At 33.0% G+C, this 23,015-nt stretch overlaps 1 protein-coding gene across 1 annotated transcript in view; it reads right to left on the bottom strand.

Moving 5' to 3' along the window:
* Window positions 1–4,648: 4,648 nt before the first annotated feature.
* ASPM (assembly factor for spindle microtubules) overlaps window positions 4,649–23,015 on the bottom strand; it is a 73,955-nt gene continuing 55,588 nt past the window's right edge. Inside the window, exons 19-28 of the mRNA XM_058274913.2 lie at window positions 21,084–21,250; window positions 19,547–19,643; window positions 18,211–18,420; window positions 17,086–17,235; window positions 16,055–16,246; window positions 15,409–15,601; window positions 15,084–15,238; window positions 13,540–13,716; window positions 12,538–12,707; window positions 4,649–7,814 (exon numbers count right to left, since the gene is read on the bottom strand). Of these exons, the coding sequence (XP_058130896.1) occupies window positions 7,709–7,814; window positions 12,538–12,707; window positions 13,540–13,716; window positions 15,084–15,238; window positions 15,409–15,601; window positions 16,055–16,246; window positions 17,086–17,235; window positions 18,211–18,420; window positions 19,547–19,643; window positions 21,084–21,250 (1,617 nt within the window). The 3' untranslated portion in view covers window positions 4,649–7,708. The remainder of the gene's footprint in view (window positions 7,815–12,537; window positions 12,708–13,539; window positions 13,717–15,083; window positions 15,239–15,408; window positions 15,602–16,054; window positions 16,247–17,085; window positions 17,236–18,210; window positions 18,421–19,546; window positions 19,644–21,083; window positions 21,251–23,015) is intronic.

Below are 23,015 nucleotides of genomic sequence, written 5' to 3' on the forward strand. Positions count from 1 at the left end.
TTAAGAGCAGTATATATATATAATAATAATAAATAGACTTATCTCCCCCCTTCCCTTCCTCCTGCCCTACTGTTTTTGCTGTCTGTGTTGTCTTCTCTTCTCATTTTCTCTCCTCTAGGATTCAATGGGATTCAATTCTGGAGACCTCTGATGCAGATAGAGGTTCCCTGTCAATTTCACCACCTCAGTTCCTGGTTTCTGCTGCACTTCACCTTGATTCTTCCCTTGTTTCTCTTTTGAGGCGTCATCATCTTACTGCGTGACTCACTTGTGCGGGGCACTGGCTCACCACGCGGGCACTCGTGTGGGCACTGGCTCGCCACATGGGCATGCTTTCTCTTCTTCTTTTCCACCAGGAGGCCTCAGGGATCGAACCTAAGTCCTCCCATGATAGGCAGAAGCTCTATCACTTGAGTCACATCCGCTTCCCTTGATATATATTTTAAATTTACTGCATTGCTATTGGGCAATGAAGTTGTTTCCAATATTTTATTATTACTGCAATGCCTAGCACTGTGCATAAATTTTGCACATCTGTGCATATATAAGTTGATAAATCCTCAGAAGTGAAATCTGTAAGCCAACATAAATGTGCATTTGTAATACAGATACTGACAAATTTTCTTTCGCATGCATTTATGCCAATTATCTTTCTCAATAGGAAGGTATGAGAAGATATTTTCCCAAAGTGCCAATACAGTGTGAGCAAACACTTCATTCTTCCAATATAAGCAAAAACATAATCACAGTATAATCTAATTTGCCTATCTCTATGAGATTGAATAATTTTATATAATTTCCAAAACTTTATTTCTTTTTCTGTGAACTACCTATTTAAACCCTTTGTTCATTTTTCTATTGAGCTGTTGGTGTTTCTTATGAACTTGTAGGAGTGCTTTACATATTAAGGAAAACAGAACTTGGTCTGAGATTTTGAGTTGTATGTATTTTTCCTAGTGTGCTATTTGTCCTTTTGAATTTTTGAATGGTGTGAGTGTGGGAACTGTATGAGTTTCTCCAGAGAAAGAATATGTATGTCTCCTATACACTAATGCATATATATACACACACACATACATAAACATATATATTAAAAGACTTATTTCAAGGACTTTGCTGAAGTGGTTATGAGGTGCTAGCAAGTCTGTAGTCTGCAGGGCTGCAGGGCAGGCTGGCAACTCAGGCAGGAGTTGATGTAGTATTGAGACTGATTTTTTCTACTCTGGGAAACCTGTTTTTGCTCTCAAGGCCTTCGACTGATTAGATGAAGCCCATACATGTTACCGAGGGTGACGTCCTTTAGTAAAATCCAACTGATTGTAAATATTAACCACATCTATAAAATATCTTCACAGCAACATCTGGACTATGGTTTGAACAAACTGAGTACCAGAGTTTAGGCCATTTCAGTGCCTTCCCTTATTTTGATTGGAAGTAAGCTGTTGCAATCATTTGTTGAATAATTCATCTTTTAACACTGATTTGAATTTCCACCTCTATTATATCAAATTACAGCATATACTTTAGGTTATTTTTTAGTCTATTTTGTTTGTTTTGCTCTAGTCATGCTTTAGTTTCATACTCTTACTCTAGCTATATTTATACATGAGAACTTTTAGAATTTTCCCGTCTAAGTTTGCTTGTTTAATTACCTTCGACCTAGTACAGGTTTGTAGTAACGATTTTGGATTCCCTGATCTCTTACTTATAATATCAATATCTGTATTGTGACTTTGGAAAGAGAGAACTTCTTTACACTTATGTTTCTTCATCTCTCAAATGAGGGTCAGAATAACATCTACCATAAAGTCTGTTGTGTAAATATTGCCGAGGATAACTTAATACTCCAAAGTTTGCTGACCCCTGAAAAACCAGTATAAAAAATGGTTTTAGAGACAAACCATACGTTAAGATTGAGAAATATATTCCAAGGAAGTATATCCCAATTCAGAGGAAAACAGAAATAATGTATTTAGTAGAAATATTAAAAGATGACAAGATAAAATTGTAAATGTGCCATTCTCTTTATCTACTTTTCTTCATTTCTTTCTTTATCACCTTTCACCCTCATATATGAAATTTTAAAAAGTCTCTTACCTGGAGGTTTTGAATAGCCAACTATAACAAGTTTCTTTTAAATTATGTAATTGCATATGTTCTATGAGATATGTGCATGCTTTGCAGATGAGAACATTTCTACTCAACAGTTTGCCAAAATCTGGAGCTATAGGGAAAAATATGGGAAAATTTGGCTTCCTCAACTTCTTCTGTTCATTTCCTGTAGAGTTTGCCTTCATACATCTTAAAACCTGAATACTAAACTATACTTCTAAGACTTGAAGACATTGCAGTTTCTATACTTGACCTTGTTTCCACTAAGTAGATGCAGGCTCAGAAGATTTGGACATCGAATTTGAACATTTTAAGGCAGAAGCCACATTTCTATTCCTTTTCCACTTTGCATAATTAAATTAGGAGGGCAGGTATCTTTTCTGAAGCTATTACAGCAGAAATCCTCAAATCATGTCTCCATTTTCATGAATGTCACGAGGCAGGTTGTGGAGCATTCATTTTGCTGACAGAGATTATAGTAAACATGGTATTATGGGGGTGTCTTCCTGATTTCTAAACTTTTAGATCATGGGAGAAGTTGTCCCTCCCCTGGCAGGTCAGTTTTGTGGTGTGGTACCAGGAGTACTAGAAGCATAGAGATATGTGGGACACCATTAAATGCTCTGATTTGGATCTGATTTGGATCTAAGGAAGAAAGAGAATGTGACAGATGCAATAATGAAAGATAAAATGGCTGAAAATGTTCTAAAACTTTTTTAAGGCATTAACCTACAGATGAAATCTCTGCAAAATCCAAGCAAACATAGCCTAGGTGCATTAGTCTAAAACTGATGAAAACGAAAAAAAGAAAATCTTAATGTCAGTGAGATAGAAAAAATACATTTCTTTAAAACAAGCATTAATAATATGACTGACTGCTGAACTTAATACAAATAATGAAAACCAGGAGAAAATGGAATATCTTTAATGTGCTGAAGGAAAATGACTGCCATCCTAAAATGCTATAACCACGTAAAATATTTTTCAAACCTAAAGGTAGAGGAAAATTAAAATAATTTGCCAACAGTAGAGCTGCATTAAAAGAACTCCCAAATCTGCTGAGGCTCAGGGCCTGGCTGTCACATGGACAGTCCAGAGATTCAGGTCTCCTGAGTATACATCAACCCCAGCAAGAACCACAGGTCCAGTAAACTTGACAGAAGAGTCATGTGTAGAAAGGTCATATAATGAGCCCAACTCCAGCACACTCAGGAACACAAACTCCAAAGTAGGGCCAACTGACATGGAATCTGTGTGACTCTGTAGCCCTCAGGAGAACTAGTACCTGGGGTTGTATCTACTTTGGCTGTCTCTGGGACCCTGCTGAGGCATGCGTAAGCGTGACCCCTCTGATGACCTCTTGACTCTCTTTTGAAGACTCTTAGCCATATAAACTCATTTGTTCTTTCCATTTCCCTTTTATTCAAGGTCAAAAAAGCAGTTTTTAACACCTGATATTACATGTAGGCTGAGATATTCTGCTGGTCTGAGTTGAACCTTTTATTCAAGGTCTTTCTAGTTACACCATCAGCTGGTGTTTGGTAGTAATCCCTCACCAGGGAGATCAAACCTGGGAGTCATGTCCCACACTGGGGGAAAGGTAATGCATTACATGCTGAGTTTGACTTAGAGAATGACCACATTTGACCAACATGGAGGTGCTCATGAGGTAACTCTTAGGCACCCTGCAGCTCTAGGCCTAGTTCATATGTCAGGCGCACAGACTCATAAGCATAGTCATCAGTATTTCAAGGGCCCATTGTTGTACCATTCTTCTTTATTGGCCTTTGTCATTTCACTTGGGGGATTGTTGCTGTTCCATTGGGGAATGTGGAAGGTCAACTACCACACCAGGGAGCCAAAATTGCCTACAACTGCAAGCAGAATTGCATTCATCATCCATGCGGAATCTAATCCCCCTCTTGATATACAGGTGGAGTGGACATAACCATCCCAGGGTCCAATGGAGGAATAGAGTATGGACTAGAATGGACTTACTGATATTCTACTATGGAACTTTTGTGATTAGAAATGGAAGAAATTGTAGCATTGATGTGAGAAAGTGGCCATAGTAGCTGCTGAGTGTAGGGAGAGGGAAGAAGAGATATGATGTGGGGGCATTTTCAGGACTTGGAGTTGTCCTGAATGGTACTGCAGGGACAGATGCTGGACACTGTACTTCCTGCCATGGCCCACTGGGTGGCCTGGGGGACAGTGTAAACTACAATGTAAACCATTATCCATGTGTGTTGCAGCAGTGCTCCAAAATGTATCCATCAAATGCAATTAATGTGCCACGCTGATGAAAGAGGTTGTTGATGTGGGAGGAGTGGGGTGAAGGGGTATATGGGGACCTCTTATATTTTTTTAATGTAACATTTTAAAAAAAATAAAGAGATAAAAAAAAAGAACTCCTAAATGTTCTATAGGCAAAAGGAAAATTAGACTTGAAGATGCAGGCAGGAAAGAAAAAAACCAGGATGGTCAGGGGGAGGACAAAAGTCTATGGGTAAATATAAGTTAACATTGACAGCACAAAAGTAAAAAAAATATTTTACTTGGTAAAATAGATACACAGAATTGTAATGAAATGCTTGCCATCAATAATGCAAAGACAATGGTGTAGAAATAAGACTCAGTATACATTGTTTATAGCAGTTTCAAGTTATGAAAGTAAAATGCATGTTACATTTATATAAACATATTAATCTAAATAATTCAAGAAAGTAGAGAGAAAGGAACAAAAATTGACTGGTCAGAATTTGCTTATGGCCAAGATGGAATAGCAGGAACCCTGAAATATCAGCAGTTACTTTAAATGTAAATGGACTAAATTATCCATGCAAAAGGCAGATTGTTAGAATGGATTAAAGAACATGACCCAATTATAAGCTATTTAAAGAGATTCACCTTAAATTCAAAGACATAAGTAGGTTGAAAGTGAAAAGCTGGAAAAGTCAATAGTAATCCCACCACAATCAAGTGGGATTTATCACAGATATGCATAAGAAAATCTATTCTTTGAGGCAATGTTACACTAATATCAAAGTTACCGATAAAGATACCACAAGAAAAGAAAATTATAGACCAATGACCCTTATGAATATAGATGCAAAAATCCTCAACAAAATATGGGCAAGCCTAATCCAACAGCATATTAAAAGAATTATACACCACAATCAAGTGGGATTTATCACAGATATACAAGGGTGGCTCTACATAAGAAAATCTATTAATGTAATACAACACATTAACAGAATGAAGGGGGGAAAAGCACTCTTTCTTGACAGAACACTTAAAAACTAGGTATAGAAGCAAGCTTTCTCAACATGATAAAAGGCATATATGAGAAACCAAAGCTAACATCATGCTCAATAGTAATAAAAGCTTTCCCTCTAAGATCAAGAACAGGACAAGGATGCCCACTGTCACCACTGTTACTCAATCTTGTACTGGAAATTATAGCCAGTGCAATTAAGCAAGAAAAGGAAATAAAATCATGTAAATTATAAAGGAAAAAGTAAAACTTTCTCTATTTGAAGATGACATGATCCTATATAGTTGAAGCCCTGAAAAATCTACAACAAAGCTAATACAGCTAATAAACAAGTTCAGCAAAGTGGGGGGATATAAGATCAACACACAATAATCAGTAGTGTTTATACATACTAGTAACAAACAATTTGAAGAGAAAATCAAGGGAAAAAAAATAATTTAGAATAGCAAAATGAACTAAATATCCAGGAATAAATTTAACCAAGGATGTAAAGGACTTATATATGGAAAAAAAACATTGCTAAAAGAAATCAAAGAAGCTCTAAATAAATGGAAAGGGAATCTGTGTTCATGGACTGGAAATCTAAATATTGTTAAGATGTCAATTATACGCAAGCTGATTTACAGATTCAACACAATCCAATCAAAATTTCAAAGGCTTACTTTGCAGAACTAGAAAGGCCAATCATCAGGTATATAAAGAAGAGTAAGGGGTCCTGAATAGCCAAAAAGCAAAAAAGAATTAAACTGAAATACTCTTCTTAATTTGAAAACTTACTATTGTTTTCATAACAGCATGATACTGGCACAAGAACAGATATAGTCAAAACACAGTATTAATTTTACATTCAGATTAATAGATTCAAATCAATACATTTATCTCAATACAATGTAATAACTCTGTAAAAAGGTTAATCATTTCTCTACCAATCTTATCAATCTTCAACAAACACACAAGCACACAAACACAGACACACAAATTTTACTGCTTTTAGGATGCCTTAGAATCCTGATATGGTGTATATCAAAAATTTAGGAAAAATGTTCTTTATATAAAAATTAGATATTAAGCATTCAATATTTTAAAAATTTTACTGAGATTCAAATTTTTAAAAAAAGGTTTATAACATCTGGAAATCATCTTCCTGCATGTATAACTTCACTTAAATATTACTTGTGCCATAATGACTGGTTATAATCATCTCAGAGAATATTATACATTCTTATATCCTAGCAGTACAATGTACCAAAGTAAACAAATTATTCACACTTAAAATCTGTTAAATGAAAGAAAAACAGCAATCTGGAGAGTTAACTAAAACTAAATTGTTTGGAAAATACAAAGTCACAGGAGAATCTAAAATACTTTATTTGGGGGGAAAAAAGTCAAACAAATCTTGAGAAAAGTTCAATATGTTTTGTAGATTTAGCCTAACCAAACTACAGACAGACAATTTCAGATTAATCAGGTTTAATCCTTATTCTAACAAAAAAAAAAAAAACATTATGTGGTTAAATTGTCTCTCTGCAATGATTTATCTCAGAGTTAAACTTCTATGGTTTCCATATACAGACAGAAAATTTAATTGTAATAGACTTTGGGACACTATCAGATTTCAAATAGACACTGGAATTAGGCTTCTGTAGCCCTGGAACTACACAGATATTGGTAACAGTGATCCAAAGCTATAGAAAATGGCAAGTGACATTTGAACAGTGACTTATTTTCAGGTCTATGGTATGTGAATAGACAACAAGTTTCTATTATAAGCAATACCGTAATTATAACCCAATCACTTCAAAGTAAAACTCTTTAGTGTGTATAGGGGCAGGTTATATTCCTTTCGATTTTCCTAAGGAGGTTCACTTGCCAATCTGGATGATCTAGTTAGTCAAGGATACAAACAAGGATGTTCTCATTAGGAAATTATGGGATTATTTTATCCACTTTTCATTTTGAAATGAGTTGGCAGAATCTTCAATTTCCAAAATATGTTTTAAGGAAATGCCTTAAATTTTCCATGAAACAGATAGAATACACGATTCTTTATCCTTCAGGAATATGACCACATTCAAATTCATGTAATACTTTAAGATAATTGTCATGTATTAATAGTATTATAATTTATTTTATGAAATGTTACTTCTAGTTGCATGTATACAGCTATCACATAATAAAAGAAACTTCAAGAAACAGTTTATTTTATCAAATTTTCTATTTTTAATATAAAGTCAGATTTTAGAAGTTTACACAGAAACACTATATATTCATGATTAGCTTTAATATTTCTTTCTACTGTACATATGAAAATGTTGACATTTATTCATAAGGAATGCCAAGTGTATCCATCACCATTTGAATAGCTTGTAAGGGATTTGTGATTTCTTCCATGTTATCTCTTCTCAAAACCCAATCTGGCTTAAGTCTGTAGAAAAAATTAAAAACCTGGCATTAGTAAATAAAGTTCCCTTCTTAGTTCCCTTCATCTTTTTGTCTTAACCAGAATGTGGCTCTTCCTAATAACATCAATTTCCTTACAACTCTCTCAAAGAGGTAAGTGTGCTAATCATATTATTGCCCATTTCTGATTTCAGACTATTTCCATTCTTCTTGAAAAATGACCCTGGATCCTTTGAAGCTTATGCTATTTAGCTCCACCACTTCCTTTTGGCCATCTACCAAATTCCCATTCTGTCTTGTTCTTGCAAACTTGGTTCTTGGGGTTCTTGGTCTTCTCTCAACTTGTCATCACTCTCAGGAAGAAAATATCCATGAGGCCAAAAGAAGCCAGTAAACTGGGCAGTCAGATTTTGCTTCCCTTTCCTTCCATTCTGCCACAGCAAACCCTTCTCACACAGTCATCGCAAAGTACACTGCCTCTGAAACTGCAATTCCATATTTGTACCCTCCAATCACCAATTCTGATTATTTCATGTCATTTGCGTTAGTATATCCACTATACCAATACTTCCTCCCTCATAAGCTCCCCAGCTCACTTGACCTCAGCACATATCCATGATCCATCAGAACCTTCATGGGTTCATCAATATAATTTCTACCTTGTAAACCCATTATCTCTGTCATCCTTCTCTCCTATTGAATTCACTGGAAACTTCTGTCTGAGGCAGAACCATACCTGCTTTCTACAGGCCTTTAGAGATAAGCATTGCTAAATAAAAGTTACACAACCAGGCTGACTGATTTTATTTTATGCCAATGATCACAAACCTAAAATGGGCTCTTGAAATTTTTATATTAGAAAAAATGAAAGGTCTAAAATCAGTGATACATTCTACCCTAGTTAACTAGAAAAATATGAGCAATTAGATCCAAAGCAAGCAGAAGGAAAGAAATAATAAAGATAAATGAATTCTAAAACAGAAAATAGTTGAGAACACAATAAAACCAAAAGGTGGTTCATTGAGATCAACAAAAATTGCAAGCCTCTAGCCAGCCTGTTTAAGGAAAAAACAAACATAAATTAACAATATAAGGGGTTAACTTATATCACTATTAAAACAGTGAGTAATATGAAAAATTCTAAGCCAATATTTTGATGATGTAAATAAAATTTCTTTAAAGATACAAACCATCAAAGCCCACTCAAAAAAACCCAGATAAATGGAATATCTCTATATTTTTAAATTAGTTGAATTTGTAGTTTAAAATTTCCCAACAAAGAAATTTCCAGCCCAATAATGCTTCACTAATGAAACCTATTGAACATTTATTTACAAAAGAAATATATCAATTCTATGCAAATTCTTTCAGGAAATGGAGAGAATCACTGATTCTTCCAAACTGATCTATAGACTCAATGCAACCTGAATCAGAATCACAGCAGGCATTTTTTGTAGAAATGTATACACTGACTCTAAAAGTCATATAGAAAAGCAATGGATTTAGGAGTGGTAAATCAATTTTGAAAAAGGAGAACAAAGTTAGAGAACTCACACCACTAGATTTCAGTTCTTCTAAAGCTATATAATCAAGAGTGTGATATTGGCTCAAGGAAAGACATAAAGATCAATGGCACAGCATAATGAGTTCAGATATATACCACCCATGAGCTCATTTGAAATTGTGACATAGGTATCAAGGTAATTTAATAAGGAAAGGAAGATCTTTTCAATAAATGATGCTGGAAGTATTGGACAACCATATGCAAGAAAATAATCCCAAATATACACCACAGACAAAACTTTAAAAAAGGCCATAGACTTACTATAAGAGTAAACACAATAAAAACTTCTAAAATAAGACATGGAATAAAATTATGGATCAGAAAGAAAGGTCAAATATATGTGTAATATCTAATTATTTTATAAATTTTATAATAAAGTATTTTTTTATCTTTCAAAAAAATAAAACACTGTGATATAGGCTTAGGCAAAGATTTCTTACAAAGGGCACATGAAAAGGTGCTCAACATAATCAATCATTAGGTAAATGCAAACTAAAACCACAATGAGATGACACATACACTTCTATGAAAATGCCTATAATGAAAATGACTGACAATACCAAGTGCTGACAAAGATATGGAGCATCCTGGAACTCTCATACTTAGTTGGTAAGAATGCAAAATGGCATAGTCACTTTGGAGATGAATGGATTTTATCAAGTCATTCAATAAAAGCTATGTGTAGAAATGGTCCAAAATAACAAATTTTAAGCAATAGTATTTTATATTTTATATTGTGAAATATGCAGGCATGAAACCAATTTACAAGTATTATACAGTTTATAATTACAAGTAATTATATAGGTAACTGCTGTGTAACCACCACCAAGTCGAAAAATAGTCCAATGAAACACTGAGGTTTATATACCGAGTAGAGAGTTGCTAAGTCATAGGAATAAGGAAGCAAAGAAAGAATGGAGGGAGGGAACATGGGAAGAAAGGAAGGAAACCAAAAAATTATGAGTTAATTTAGTTTAAATCAATTCTAATTTTTAGTAATTAGGTATTATTGGAAAATGTTAAATTAATCAATTTAAATAAAATTTTAGCTGAGCAAAATGTTAAGTAATTGCTAAAATTCTATGGTTGCAAATTTTGGACCATAAAAGGATTTATAAATAATAAAAAAAATTTGTACTTTAAATCAGTATTATAATTCTAAGCTATTTCATCTAATAGAAGGATGTTTCTAGAATTTTCTATAATAGAAAACCTGTCCATGTGTCATAAGAAAAATCATGAAATTTTACACTTAAAATGGATGAATTTTACTGTATGTAAATTATAACTCAGTAGACTTGACTTTAAAAAATGTCACAGCAAGGTTAAACTGCTATAAAAGTTACTAAATGTTGACTCTAAACTTCTGAACTTTTATCATTACAGAGCAGTAACAGAGTTTGTAGGCCACTATTGGGCCACACTTGAGTAGTACAATAAGGCTGAAGATGATTCAGGTTTGGTTTTGGTTTGAATCCTACTTGAATGGTGTTGTGCAGCAGAAAACACACAATTTTTTGCCTTACCTTTTTGTGACGTCAAGATTGATCAACAGATTAGACCACTGTCAGTTAATCCATTTGATTCATCTAAAGGTTTTAAGAGCCATGGATGATCATGGCTTATAGTTGACCAGTTATTTCATTAGGGCTACAAAAAGTGATAGTATCATATTCCTTTTGTACTTATTAAATGACATTTTTTAAATAAAGAAGAACTTTTCTACATTGACCATTTGGTTATCCTAAGAAACAGTTTGTGTAAGAAAGACGGATAAAACTTGATTCTTTCCTTTATCCATATATAGTATCATGAAATGTTTCTTTAGGTTTTTCCAAGAGTAACCAATGACATTTCCCCTTTAGTATAACACATACATTTTTCATACAGATGTTCCACTTGCTTTTCAGTTCTCATTAACCTGGCATGTATAACCACATTCATTTATGACCTCCATTTTGCCAAATCCAAACCACATTTTCTATCTTTATCCAACTTGACCCCTCAGGATCATTCCACACCGGTGACTATGATGTTACATTCTTGCGAATGTTTTCCTATCTGATTAGCAATTCCTTTTAGAATTTTTTTGGTGGCTCTTTCTCTTCTGCAAAAATTGGGTTTACTTTTGGGCTACGTTTGGAACTCTCTTTTCTATTTATACTCTTCTCCTAGGTGATCTCATTCATTTCCATGGCCTTAAAGGGTGTCTATATCCTGAAACTAATGATTCCCTTAATTTATATCTCTAGCTTGGACTCCTGACCAGAACTGTTGACCTGATTTTCCAATGGCTTATTTGTATTTTACTTTTATTTATCTCATGGGCATCTTAGGCTTATCTAAAACAGAACCCATGATTCAATTCCCCTCATCACCCTATCCTATCTTTTCCTCAATTTTTATGTTTATTTCTCATTGTTCAGGTCTGGTATTAAATATTATATCCCAGTGAGAATTTCCAGGTTATGCTACTTCAGCAGGTTCTCCAAGTCACTCTCTATCCTAGCAGTTGTCACAATCTTTACTACTTTATTCACACATTTGCTTATTTATTATCTTTCTCCTGAACAAGACAAGTCCATGCTGTATAATAACCAGAACTTTAGTACCTTGTAGTATGGGACACACTCCATATAATTTGTACTCCGACAGTGACAAAGGGATCTGTTTGGTTAACCAGGTAAGCTAACAGTCCCTCCCCACACCCCCTCACCCCTACTTCTGAAGTAGCACATCAAACTAGTTAAACCATATTTATCTCTAAACGTCTCATAAAGAAAATCTCTAGAGGGAGAAATTTCAACTCTCATGAAGATTATGGTAAGAATTAGCAGTTGACAGTTTGGTGAGGAACTTTTGACAGCTTTCAAATAATGTAGCTTGTCTAATATGCAGGGAAAAAAAAATTGATGTAGCACAGCCTATAACAAGTTTAGTAGCCCTATCTCTTAACTAGTTAATACAAAGGATATATTGAGTACCTACCAGCTATCCAATACCACAGTGTTATTACTTCATTATTTGCTGAGACTGTAACATTTAGATTTATCAAAGATTCTACACTAGTGCAAATATTTCTTCTCCTTTGCCAAACACAATTATTTATGGTAGATGTTCAATAAATATTTGCTAAATGAATAAAGAGTGAAACAAAATAATAAGAGCATATTTAACTGCTTACCTTGAAACTACTCTGGTTCTTACTGGTGTTTCTGGAATAAAGGGAATGCTTCTAGAATAATTCATCTTTTGTTTATAAAGTATTCTTTCAGTATTCATTTTATGTTTACGAGATGTAAGTTTGTAGAGACTGTAAATACGGTCAACAACTTTGGACCTACTTCGAACATCCTATAAAAGAAATTTATTAAAAACTAATGATAAGTACCAAGTTGTTTATTTCTTCTATATTACAAAATCAATAAGAAATACATATGCAAAAAGCAAACATTTTAATAAACATATGTATCATTCAAATACCAAGCCTTATGAATTGTACCTCTTTAAAATTTCCAGTTATCCACTTCTTTCTCTCTGGTATAACCCTAGCCCAAGCCTAATCTCTTGCTTAGACTACTACATATCTACATTTGCCTCCTTCTTTATTATCTCCATATATCCACACATGCCTTCCCTAAATCTACACTTCAGTCAGCAATCAGAGGGATCATTAAAACCTCCCTTGCTTAAAATCCTTCAGTAATTTCCATTGTTTTCAGAATAAAGGCCACAATCTTATCAAGGTCTAAAGCCAATCCCGTATTAATTGTACTAACTAGAGAGAATAACTCAGAGATCACACCATAGAACAGCTTAAAATGTTTTCAGCCAGAGGCTGAGGAGTCATACATATCTAGTTCTCTATTTTTCTAGAAAATTTGTTATATCCTTTAAGTAAATGCTAAATGGTTACTTATAGGACTGTAATAACTTTTTGTTTTGAAATTTTGGTAGGCTATTTTTTAAAGTTTCTTTAATGTGCTAGAAAGAAATTATTCTTCTTTTAAAAAAATATATCCTGAATTCATTTTATCAGTGCAAAAAAAAAAACAGGTTTGTTCACACACAAAACCCTACTTTTGTTGTGACTTTACTAAAGGAAAAATATAAAAGACTTAGGCACAGGTGAAAATACTTAAAAAGCTAGAATAACCTTCATAAAAAGTAATTGATTAATACATACAGAGGCTCGATTTGTTGTCTTCAATAAAACAGCCAACAAACAACAAGTTTTTGTGAAAATGCTTCCACCTTTGTCTGCAACTTTGTCACCAGCCTTTTCTCGGTACATCTGCAAAAGCTCCAGTAGAGTATCTATACAATTTCCTACATCATAAACGGCTGAAGTGGTTTTCTCATACTTAAAACGAACATAACAAAAATTAGAAGTTATGAAAAGTAACATGCAACCTCAGAAACAGTCCAATGAAAAAGAAAGCATGGAGCCAAATTTCTGGCCTATATATGTAGCAAGTAAAAAGGACTTCATGAAATGACATTTTGATTACTATATCTTTGGATCCACTTAAATGCCTATCCTTATTTGAATCTTTCTTACCTTCTTCTAAAATGCCACATAAAATGAATTAAATCTAAAATCTCAGAAACTGAATATCTTGAATTAAAGTAAGCTTGACTAAACATCTTGAAAAAAATTAATAAAATAATTACATAAGACCATTTTTGTGAGATCTGAGGAGAAAGATAATTTGTGTGTGATATGTAATGATAAAGTTAAGATTACACTATTTTTATAACTTCTTGAGAGGAAGATGAATTTGCTTTAAATTAAAATAAATTTGATAACCAAGTGTAGGATATATTTTTCATGCCTCTGTTAATCATCCAGTTGTAATATCATTAGATTCATATTGAAATTCACATAAGAAGTAAAAATAACGCTATTAATGGTAAAAATAACAGCAAGACAACATTAATAGTTAACACTTATATAGCACTTCTATTAAGTACTTTATGGCTACTTATTCACTTAATCCTCACAATGGCATCATAAGTGGGTACTATTACTAAATTAAATCCATTTTACAGTTGAGGTAAATGAAGTACAAAAAAGACTAAGTAACCTGTAGTAAACTACAGAGCTGGGAATCAAACCGAGCCTGTCCGGTACCAGTCTTCTTAACTACAATGTTAACTATGTCCAAATAAGAAAACTGCAGGAAAAGTACTCTAAGTTGTGGTTGAGGAGTTGGGTGGAAAAGACAAATCTGTCACCTCGACACTTTTAACTGCATGCAATTTGGTTCAGTATTGATTCCAGCTACCAATTTGAAGCCAAAGGACTATTAAATTCTAATACATAGAATATTATGGGGTAACTAGGTTATAATAATATCTTCCTTTATCATGTTTTGCCAGCCATGATTATAATGAAATTCTACTATTTCAGTATAATGCAGTGGATAAGAACAACTCTGGAATTGGATAGATATAGATCCAAATTCATCTCTACCACTTATTAGGCTTGGGTCCTTAGGCAAGGAACCCAACTTCCATAAATGTTATTATTCCTCCTCTATAATACAAAAATTAGTGTTTCTACCTACAGATATGTTAATAGATTTAACTTTTTCCCTCCTAAGACTCAAGCACATAAATGAGTTTTAACTTTGAGATCTAAGTTCTAGTGATGAGCAAGCATAAATTAAATTTGCAAGGTCAGAATTCTTAATCGATGAACATTTCATTATTAAAATGGAAAACTACCTTAGCTACATTAAGCAAGACTTGTACAGCATATCTGATGACTTCCATACAAGGAACACTCCGGTTACAACTTCGGATCAAAACAAATATTTTAGAAATTGCTCCACTTTGGGCCATGTTCTCACAACAAAGCGGAGACAACCTAGTCACTACCTCTGAAAGGGAAAACAAAAACAAAAAACAACACACAGATAAAATCACAACAAAATGAATTTTAGGTAATAGTGTAGCATTATAATATTCTTTAAATATTCAAAGGTAAAATGCAATTTCTAATGTTATATAAGATATTGTTAAAAAAAACAACACACAACAACTAACTGACCTAGGTGCTTTAAAGCCTCGAGAATGGCTGAAAGGTGCTTATATGTCAAAAGATAATGAAGTGCAAGTGCAGTTCTTTTGTAGAGTTTGTTTTCTTCTCGAATTTCCCTATTTACCACTTGAAGACTTAGTCTTATAGCTTTAATTTTTGTACAATCATTTTTCTTCCTCCAAGAATATCCTCTCCATAGTGCCTTAAAGAGATAAAACAGAGTAATTTTAAGATTATATTCCATGGTGTTTTGAACTTATACCTATATCTATTTCAGCAATGTAGATATTTTCAGTAAATTTATATGACATGATAAGATACATGTCACCTAAAACCCTTTAACTTCTAATAGCAAAACCAAGTTCTCTAAAAACGAGTACATATAACATTCCTGTACATAAACTGACTCATTCAGTACCCAAAGATGTCTATATTTATTTAAAAAGTTAGAACTTTTTCATCTTTTAATCAGGAATATACTTTTCAGAATTTGAAAATGAAGGAATTATTAATAATAATGCGGTAGTCTAGTATTTATGAATTATTCTACTGGCTAATCACTTAACTTCTTAAAATGTGACTTTTTAAATGTTAGACATAATGTAGATGAATTACAAATCAAAGTCTTCAATGAAACTACACAGTTTTCAAATACCTGAATTTTAATAATGCCACTATTAAATTTTTCCTGGTTTTTACGGAGGAGAAAATGTCGTACTGCTTTCTGTATTACGGATGCTGCTCTATTTTCTTGGCTTAGCTGTTCTTGAGGCTTATGTTGAATTTCTCTGATGCTCTGATATTTCTGATTGAATCTCTTTTGCTGTAATCTTTCTCGAAACCATCTCTGTTTAAAGCAAAGATTTTTTTCATTTTTTCATTTCAGTATTTTTCAATATAAAAGAGTGAGTAAATACATATATACAAACATAAATGAAAGAAACAAACAATTACATTGAAACATCTTTCAACCTTCCCCAGTGGCATTACTTTCTCACTCCATTTAATGGAAATTTTTCTAGTTTATGTATGTGACCATATTTAACCCTGTACAACATTGCTTTTATTTTATTATTTACATAATTATATCAAACTCTATTATTCTGCAATTTGCTTTTCTGTCAAATTCTATTTGTACACATGTTAATGAATACATAAAAACAAGACACTTACTGAGAATATATTAAGAACTCCTACAAATCAATAAGGAAAAGAAAATCCAACAGAAAAATGGACAAGGCAAATTGAAAAAAAGCCAAAAAACAGTTAAGGAGCTTGATAACCAATATATACCAAAAACAAAAACAAAAACAAAAACAATTAGCATCTCTAGTAATCAAGGAAATCTATTTCAAAAATAAGATACCATTTCCTATTCATCTGAATGGCAGATATTCATCTTCAAATGCCATGTGTTGGCAAGGAGGATATTCATCTTCAAATGCCATGTGTTGGCAAAGATGTCGCTGGTAGGCATGTATATGAATACAAATAATTTAGAGACCAATTTACAGCTTTATTTCTGTGCCATAAAATATCAACCTATCCTAACTCTACCAGCTATATGACAAAAGGCTAAAGATAATGTGATTTTAGCATAAGCTATTTGGAAATTGTTAATTAAATCTTAAAAAACAATAACAGAAAAATTATATAATATAGTTTTACTGCAAAAGAGATGCTAACCTGAATACAGATGACTGAATTGATCTGCTTGTTAACATTCTTCACAGTCATGTAAAGTTTATATGCTCTTTGAATTCTAAGAGCAGACAGGTGATAATATGCAGCTGCTGTAAAGCGAAGAAGCCTGATTTTGGCTCTCTGTTCCAAAATCTAAAGGAAAAAAAAACATTAATAAAATTTTGTCTCCTAAGACTATCAGTGTTTATTTTGGTATAAACTCAGAAGCAATTATATAAACTAACAATAATACTAAATTGACTTTTAATTATTAAAAGTATTTACATTGTAATTCATAGTGATTATAATCTTTTACCATATAATATTTCTAATAGTATAACTCATAACACACATAGAAAGCAAAAGTATACTTTGGGCACTTTAATAAAGAATAATAGAATTTCATTTAATTAGACTACTTAAAACTGCTAGTTAAGGTTTATAAATTATTATAATTAGGGAAGTATATCAATATTAACTCAAAAAAGGTTAAGGTTTTTTTAAGTAGAACTGTTGGAGATGGTGATGTTAAATCATACAAAATTATTTGAATTAATTTCTAATTCTAACAAAAGACCTTTATGGCATAAGCTTTCTGGAGTTGTTTTTAGCCTTCGGACTTGAAAGTTATATTTAGTGAACAAAATACAAAAGATTTTTCAGTTTTAAAAGTTTATATCTAATTAATTTGTCTTTGCCAATGTTCATATCTCCCAAAGAAGGGTTCACTCTTGCTGAAGATGCAAAAGTTATCACAGGAACAGTAGTTACAACACCTCAAAAAGTTGTTTAATGGTAGCAAAAAAGAAAGCTACTTGAATAACAATCAACCTCCTTCATATATATGGAGCCCTTCCCTCACACATCTTTCCACTGCAATGTAAGATTTATTACATGAGATAAATTTTATTTTGAATTTTTGGTGGTGAGCATCTGTGGGAAATAGTAGGCTCATAGAACAAAAATTTATGGCAATCAATGCTCTTATTCTATGGCTCTGCAAAAGCTGAATAAATTCATGTTAATGGCTAGATTAATTCTGAAATTATTCTCTAAAATCCAAAACTTCTTAATATTTAACAACAAATACTTTCATAAGATTGAGACAGTCTTCTTAAAAATACTTACTCTCTTTCTTACTAACCAACCACGTACAATTGCTTGCAGAACAACTATAGATTTTTTTAACTCCACATATTTTATCCTTTCACACTTCCCGGCCTTCCTGGCTCGCATATATTTTTGTATGATCAAAGCAGCAGATTTCTGCTGAAGAAAGTTCAGCCTTCCTTTATAAGCTCTAAAATTTGCTTGGATCAAACAAGCAGCTCGATGTCTCTATAAGAAAAAAATTGCAAGTAACATTGATAGAAATAAGAAGATTTTCAACCTACTGGAAGGTCTTAAATTTCTCAATGTATAAAAAAAAATGGTAAAAATATAAGCAGAAAAAATTTTAGATTTATAGCTTAAAAATGGCATACTTCCAAGATATAAAAATGTGATGGTACATTATTTCTAAGCTTATATGGGTCCATAGCTAAAAATGAAGTTTTTATAATAATGCAAGTCGGAGTGAATAGATACATGGGTGCTATTTCCCTCTCATCTTGTTACTCTTCATTGTAAGCCAGAAAAGGACTAACATTACTACAGGTCAAATACATTTAATAAGAATGCTAGCTACAATATGGACAGAAGAGTGGTCATTATAAATAGCTATGAGGGAAGCTATAGCTTCAAAGACCAGAGCCTACCACCAGCACACTTTAGATTCTTAAGTTACATAACATCCTGACAACCAAATTCTAACATACAAAAGAGATGATGAGTTACAATGGGAACTAAATTTGTTTTACAACACAGCTCAGTACTAGGCGAGTGACCTTGGACAAGTTACTTTATCTCACTGGACCTCAGTTTCTTCACCCATAAAGTGGGTATGCTAATCGTAATTAGCTCATAGGGCTGCTATGAGGATCAAATTAATTAAATATACAAGAACTTAGCCAATGTCTGGCATATATTAAGGGTCAGTAGTAGCAGTGCAGGATTAATGCTTCAATGACCATGGCAAATATTACACGAATATCTAAATTTATAAGTAAATTTTTATATCTTTAAGAAAAGGCCATATGTACTCTATGTATTCCGAAACTTTGATACTAATCATTTAAAATAGATCATCAGCTGTGACTTAATGAGTATGTTATTAAGTGTTTGATTTATAGTAGACAAAATACGCTATGTTATGACTTTCTCCAAATAAATTGTTTATTCTATAAGTTCCTTCAAACTTGGTTTTAAGAACGTGCATAAAAATACATATATTATGAATTAATGTAATTATAATTGACTGCAACAGATGTAAGATAAATAAATGTATAGTTAGATCTTAAAGATGTTCTTTTATTTTGTTTCCTTAAATAGTTCTTAACAAATGAGCTAAATTTTTTACACCTACTTTTATCATTAAGAGGTGCTCACGAGCTATTCTTGCAGAAAGTGTGGCTCTCCATTTTCTCTGAATGATAACTGCTGATGCTCTCACTTTCAAAAACCTAAAAGTAGTTATTGGAAAGCAATTTCAATTACTTTAATCAGTAAGTATTTTTTGTCTCCTCCTTTAAATATGAGAGGAGAAATATGAAAGTAAAATAAAGCAGTGAGAGAATAAAAATTGAAAAGATTATAATTTGTACCCAAGTTATAACAATCAGAATTTTATACACATACACACACACACAAATTAACAAAATAAAAAAGGAAGTTTTGCAATTACCTTAACAATACTCGGGCAGTTGGTGAGATATTATAGCATTAAATAGGAAGTTTTAAGATTTTAGTATGACAAAGAATTCTTAACAGGGACAAGAGAAAATAGAATTATCCAGATCTAGACAGTCTTGATGAAGGGGTGGTAATACAAAATTTGATTCCATATCATTGGAAGGTCTAAGCAGACAGAGGTGGTCAAGAAAAGAATTCTAGGGATAATGAACAGCATCAGGAAAATGAGTAAGGGATACTGATTTGAAAGGAAAGATAATGGCATTATCGGAATATCTTAATAGAAATATTCTGTAAAGAGAATTAGAGAAAATTTAAAAATGAGGACTAGAAATTAAATTTCAGGGGCCAACATAATGGTTACAGGAAAAAACTTAATAAGCTCTTTGATCTGTTCCTGGTAATATGGAAAAGGTAGAAAGATTAATTTATTGCCACTTTTCTAAGAAAATAAGGCTAAGTATCATTGAGAAAAAGTCAACATTTAGTACAGGAAAATTAGACACTGGCCCAGTTTGACAGAAACAACTGTATCTTTTTATGCCAATCTCGAGTCTACCTATGGAATTGATTTGGGAACTCTTTTAAAACTAATCTACTATATCCCCAAAGCAATTTTTAAAACCATCACTGACGCAGCAATTCATCAATTCAAAATAGAATTGATGAACTGAAAAATTATGTTGTGAAATAAAAAATAGATCACCTGGTAACAGCTTCTGAAAATGTGTGTAAAAGAAACAAACTAGAAATTGCGAAATACCATTAGCACAGGCAGGTTGTCAAATAGGGCTCTCATCATTAAGGACAAAAAATATGGGAAATGATACAAAGTCAAAAGAAAAAATGAGAAAAGAAACAACTTTTGCCAGTTGTAAAGTTAACAAATAATATGGGCCAATGAATTAATAAGGAAACCAGACTCACTAGATTATCTCATTCTCTTTCCACCCCACCCTTTCATCATTATCTTCATTCTTAAGAAACGGAACTTATGTTTTTTACTGAATCTTATCATTAAGGCTATGCTCTATGTCAAAAACAAGTCAGTGTTGGAGATATACTTTGTTTCATTAATGGAGGAAAAACCAACAATACAAATTAAGCATAGCAAATATATATATTTTTAGAAGGCAGTATTATTTTTTATAAGTACTCAGCTATTAAACACACATACATTTATATTCTTACATGGAGCTATGATACATTACCGTGCTCTCTCCTGGTTGGTAAAGAAGCAACCTTGAATGATTTTAACAGCTTTTAATACACCTAGATATTCTTTACGTGCTCTGCAACCCCTATACCAGGCTTGAATCTTGCAGGCTGCTTTCACTTTACATAAATATTTCCTGGCTTTATATCTCCTCCACACAGACTATTAAACACATAAATAAAACAAATATGCAATGAGTTCTCTATTTTTCTGTAAATTGGAAAAAACAGTATTAAAGACAGTTAATGTAAGATTAATACATAGAAAAATCAGTTGCAGAAATATAGTCATGTCATAACTTTTCTGTTAAAGGCTCATTCATTCCTGACTCATAGTAAGCCTCTGAGTTACACAATAATTGAGAACAGTGAATACGTACTATGTGCTTTATTACACATATCTTGTAGCTAGTTGCCAGCAAAGCCAATTAACTAATATTAAGGCTAACCAATATTTTAAAAATGTAAAATATGCACAATGTTTGGAAAGTTAGATACATGCAATGTCTTTGGAAGAACAGAAAGAAAATGAACACACAGGCCTACTCCACTTACTGGGAGGAAGAAGCCCTCCCACCCTACACAGAGGTCTGGTGTCCAGTCTGCTGCAGAATCCTGAGAGCTCTTATCTATCAGAAGACTGTCAGAACCTCCAATTTTGGCAACCTGTGGTTGGCTAAAAGTTTAAATGACAGCTGTCACTCACTGAATGCTTAGCACTGTACAAAGCACTTTTAGGCCTTACAATAACATAGATAGCTAATATTATCTCCAATGTCACATAGGTAATAAGTGGGAGAACTATTTTATTTCTTACAACCATCTTGTGAGATCATTATTAGGATCTATTTTACAGAAAAGGAAATTAAGGTTGAGAAAGAAGAGACTGGTTACCACATATCCAGTAAGTGGTAGAATCAAGACAGATCCCAAGTCTATTTGACTCCAACACCCACCCCCCAGCAATACTACTGTCACATCTTATATGAAGATTAGGTTCTAAATTCAATTAATAAGGCAAGAACTATTGTATGGTCAAAATTACTCTTGGAATTTCTGTAATCCACTCAGTGTATATTATAAACAGTCGTTATACAAGCAAGACTAATATAGTTTTATAATTTAATTATATGAGAAAAACAATTGAATTTTCATAAGATTAATATTTTGGCTTTTCTGCCATTTACAGTGGGATACGACTGTAACTAACACATCTAAGTAATACTTTTCAGTCCTTAACCTCTTGGCAACACTTGGAAGGTGAGCATTCCTTCCCTCCTTCAAACCCTAGGTTTTTTAATACCATAATCTCTTATTTTTCCTCTTTCCCTCTTAGGACTGTTGGTTGGTTTTTCCTTTGCATGTCCTGAAATTTTTATATCTGTCAGTGTTTAAAGCCCCGGGCCTTCTTATACTCATTCTATGAATTCTTTCTAGGTGATTCCATCATTCCATGACTTCAATTACAATGTATATGCCAATATTATTAAAATCAAATCTGAAATCCATACTACTCTCCTGAGCTCCAGACAAACATAGCCAATTGCCTACTCCATCTCAACTTAGACATATGCTAGGTATTTCACCCTTCATTGGCCCAAATTGAACTCATCATCAATCTTCAAACTCACTCCTGCCTCTGTTCCCTATGTGAGTAAATGGCACCATCTGTCTAGTTACTTAAGTCATAAATATGACTTGGTTACTTGTTTATGCTCTATATCCTGCCAATTCTATCCTTTGAGTCAAAGTAATTCTTATGACCCCACTGAGACTAATTAATGCTAATATCTTTCACCTGACTTACTGCCAACAGTCTGCTAACTGATCTCCCTGCTTCTAGTCTTGCTCCCCTTCCAGTCCATTTTCCACATTCCCGAGTAATTTTTTTAAAATAAAAATATGATTCTGGCTTTCTTCTGCTTAAA

The sequence above is a fragment of the Dasypus novemcinctus genome, chromosome 13, assembly GCF_030445035.2.
Source record: "Dasypus novemcinctus isolate mDasNov1 chromosome 13, mDasNov1.1.hap2, whole genome shotgun sequence".
NCBI lineage: Eukaryota > Metazoa > Chordata > Mammalia > Cingulata > Dasypodidae > Dasypus > Dasypus novemcinctus.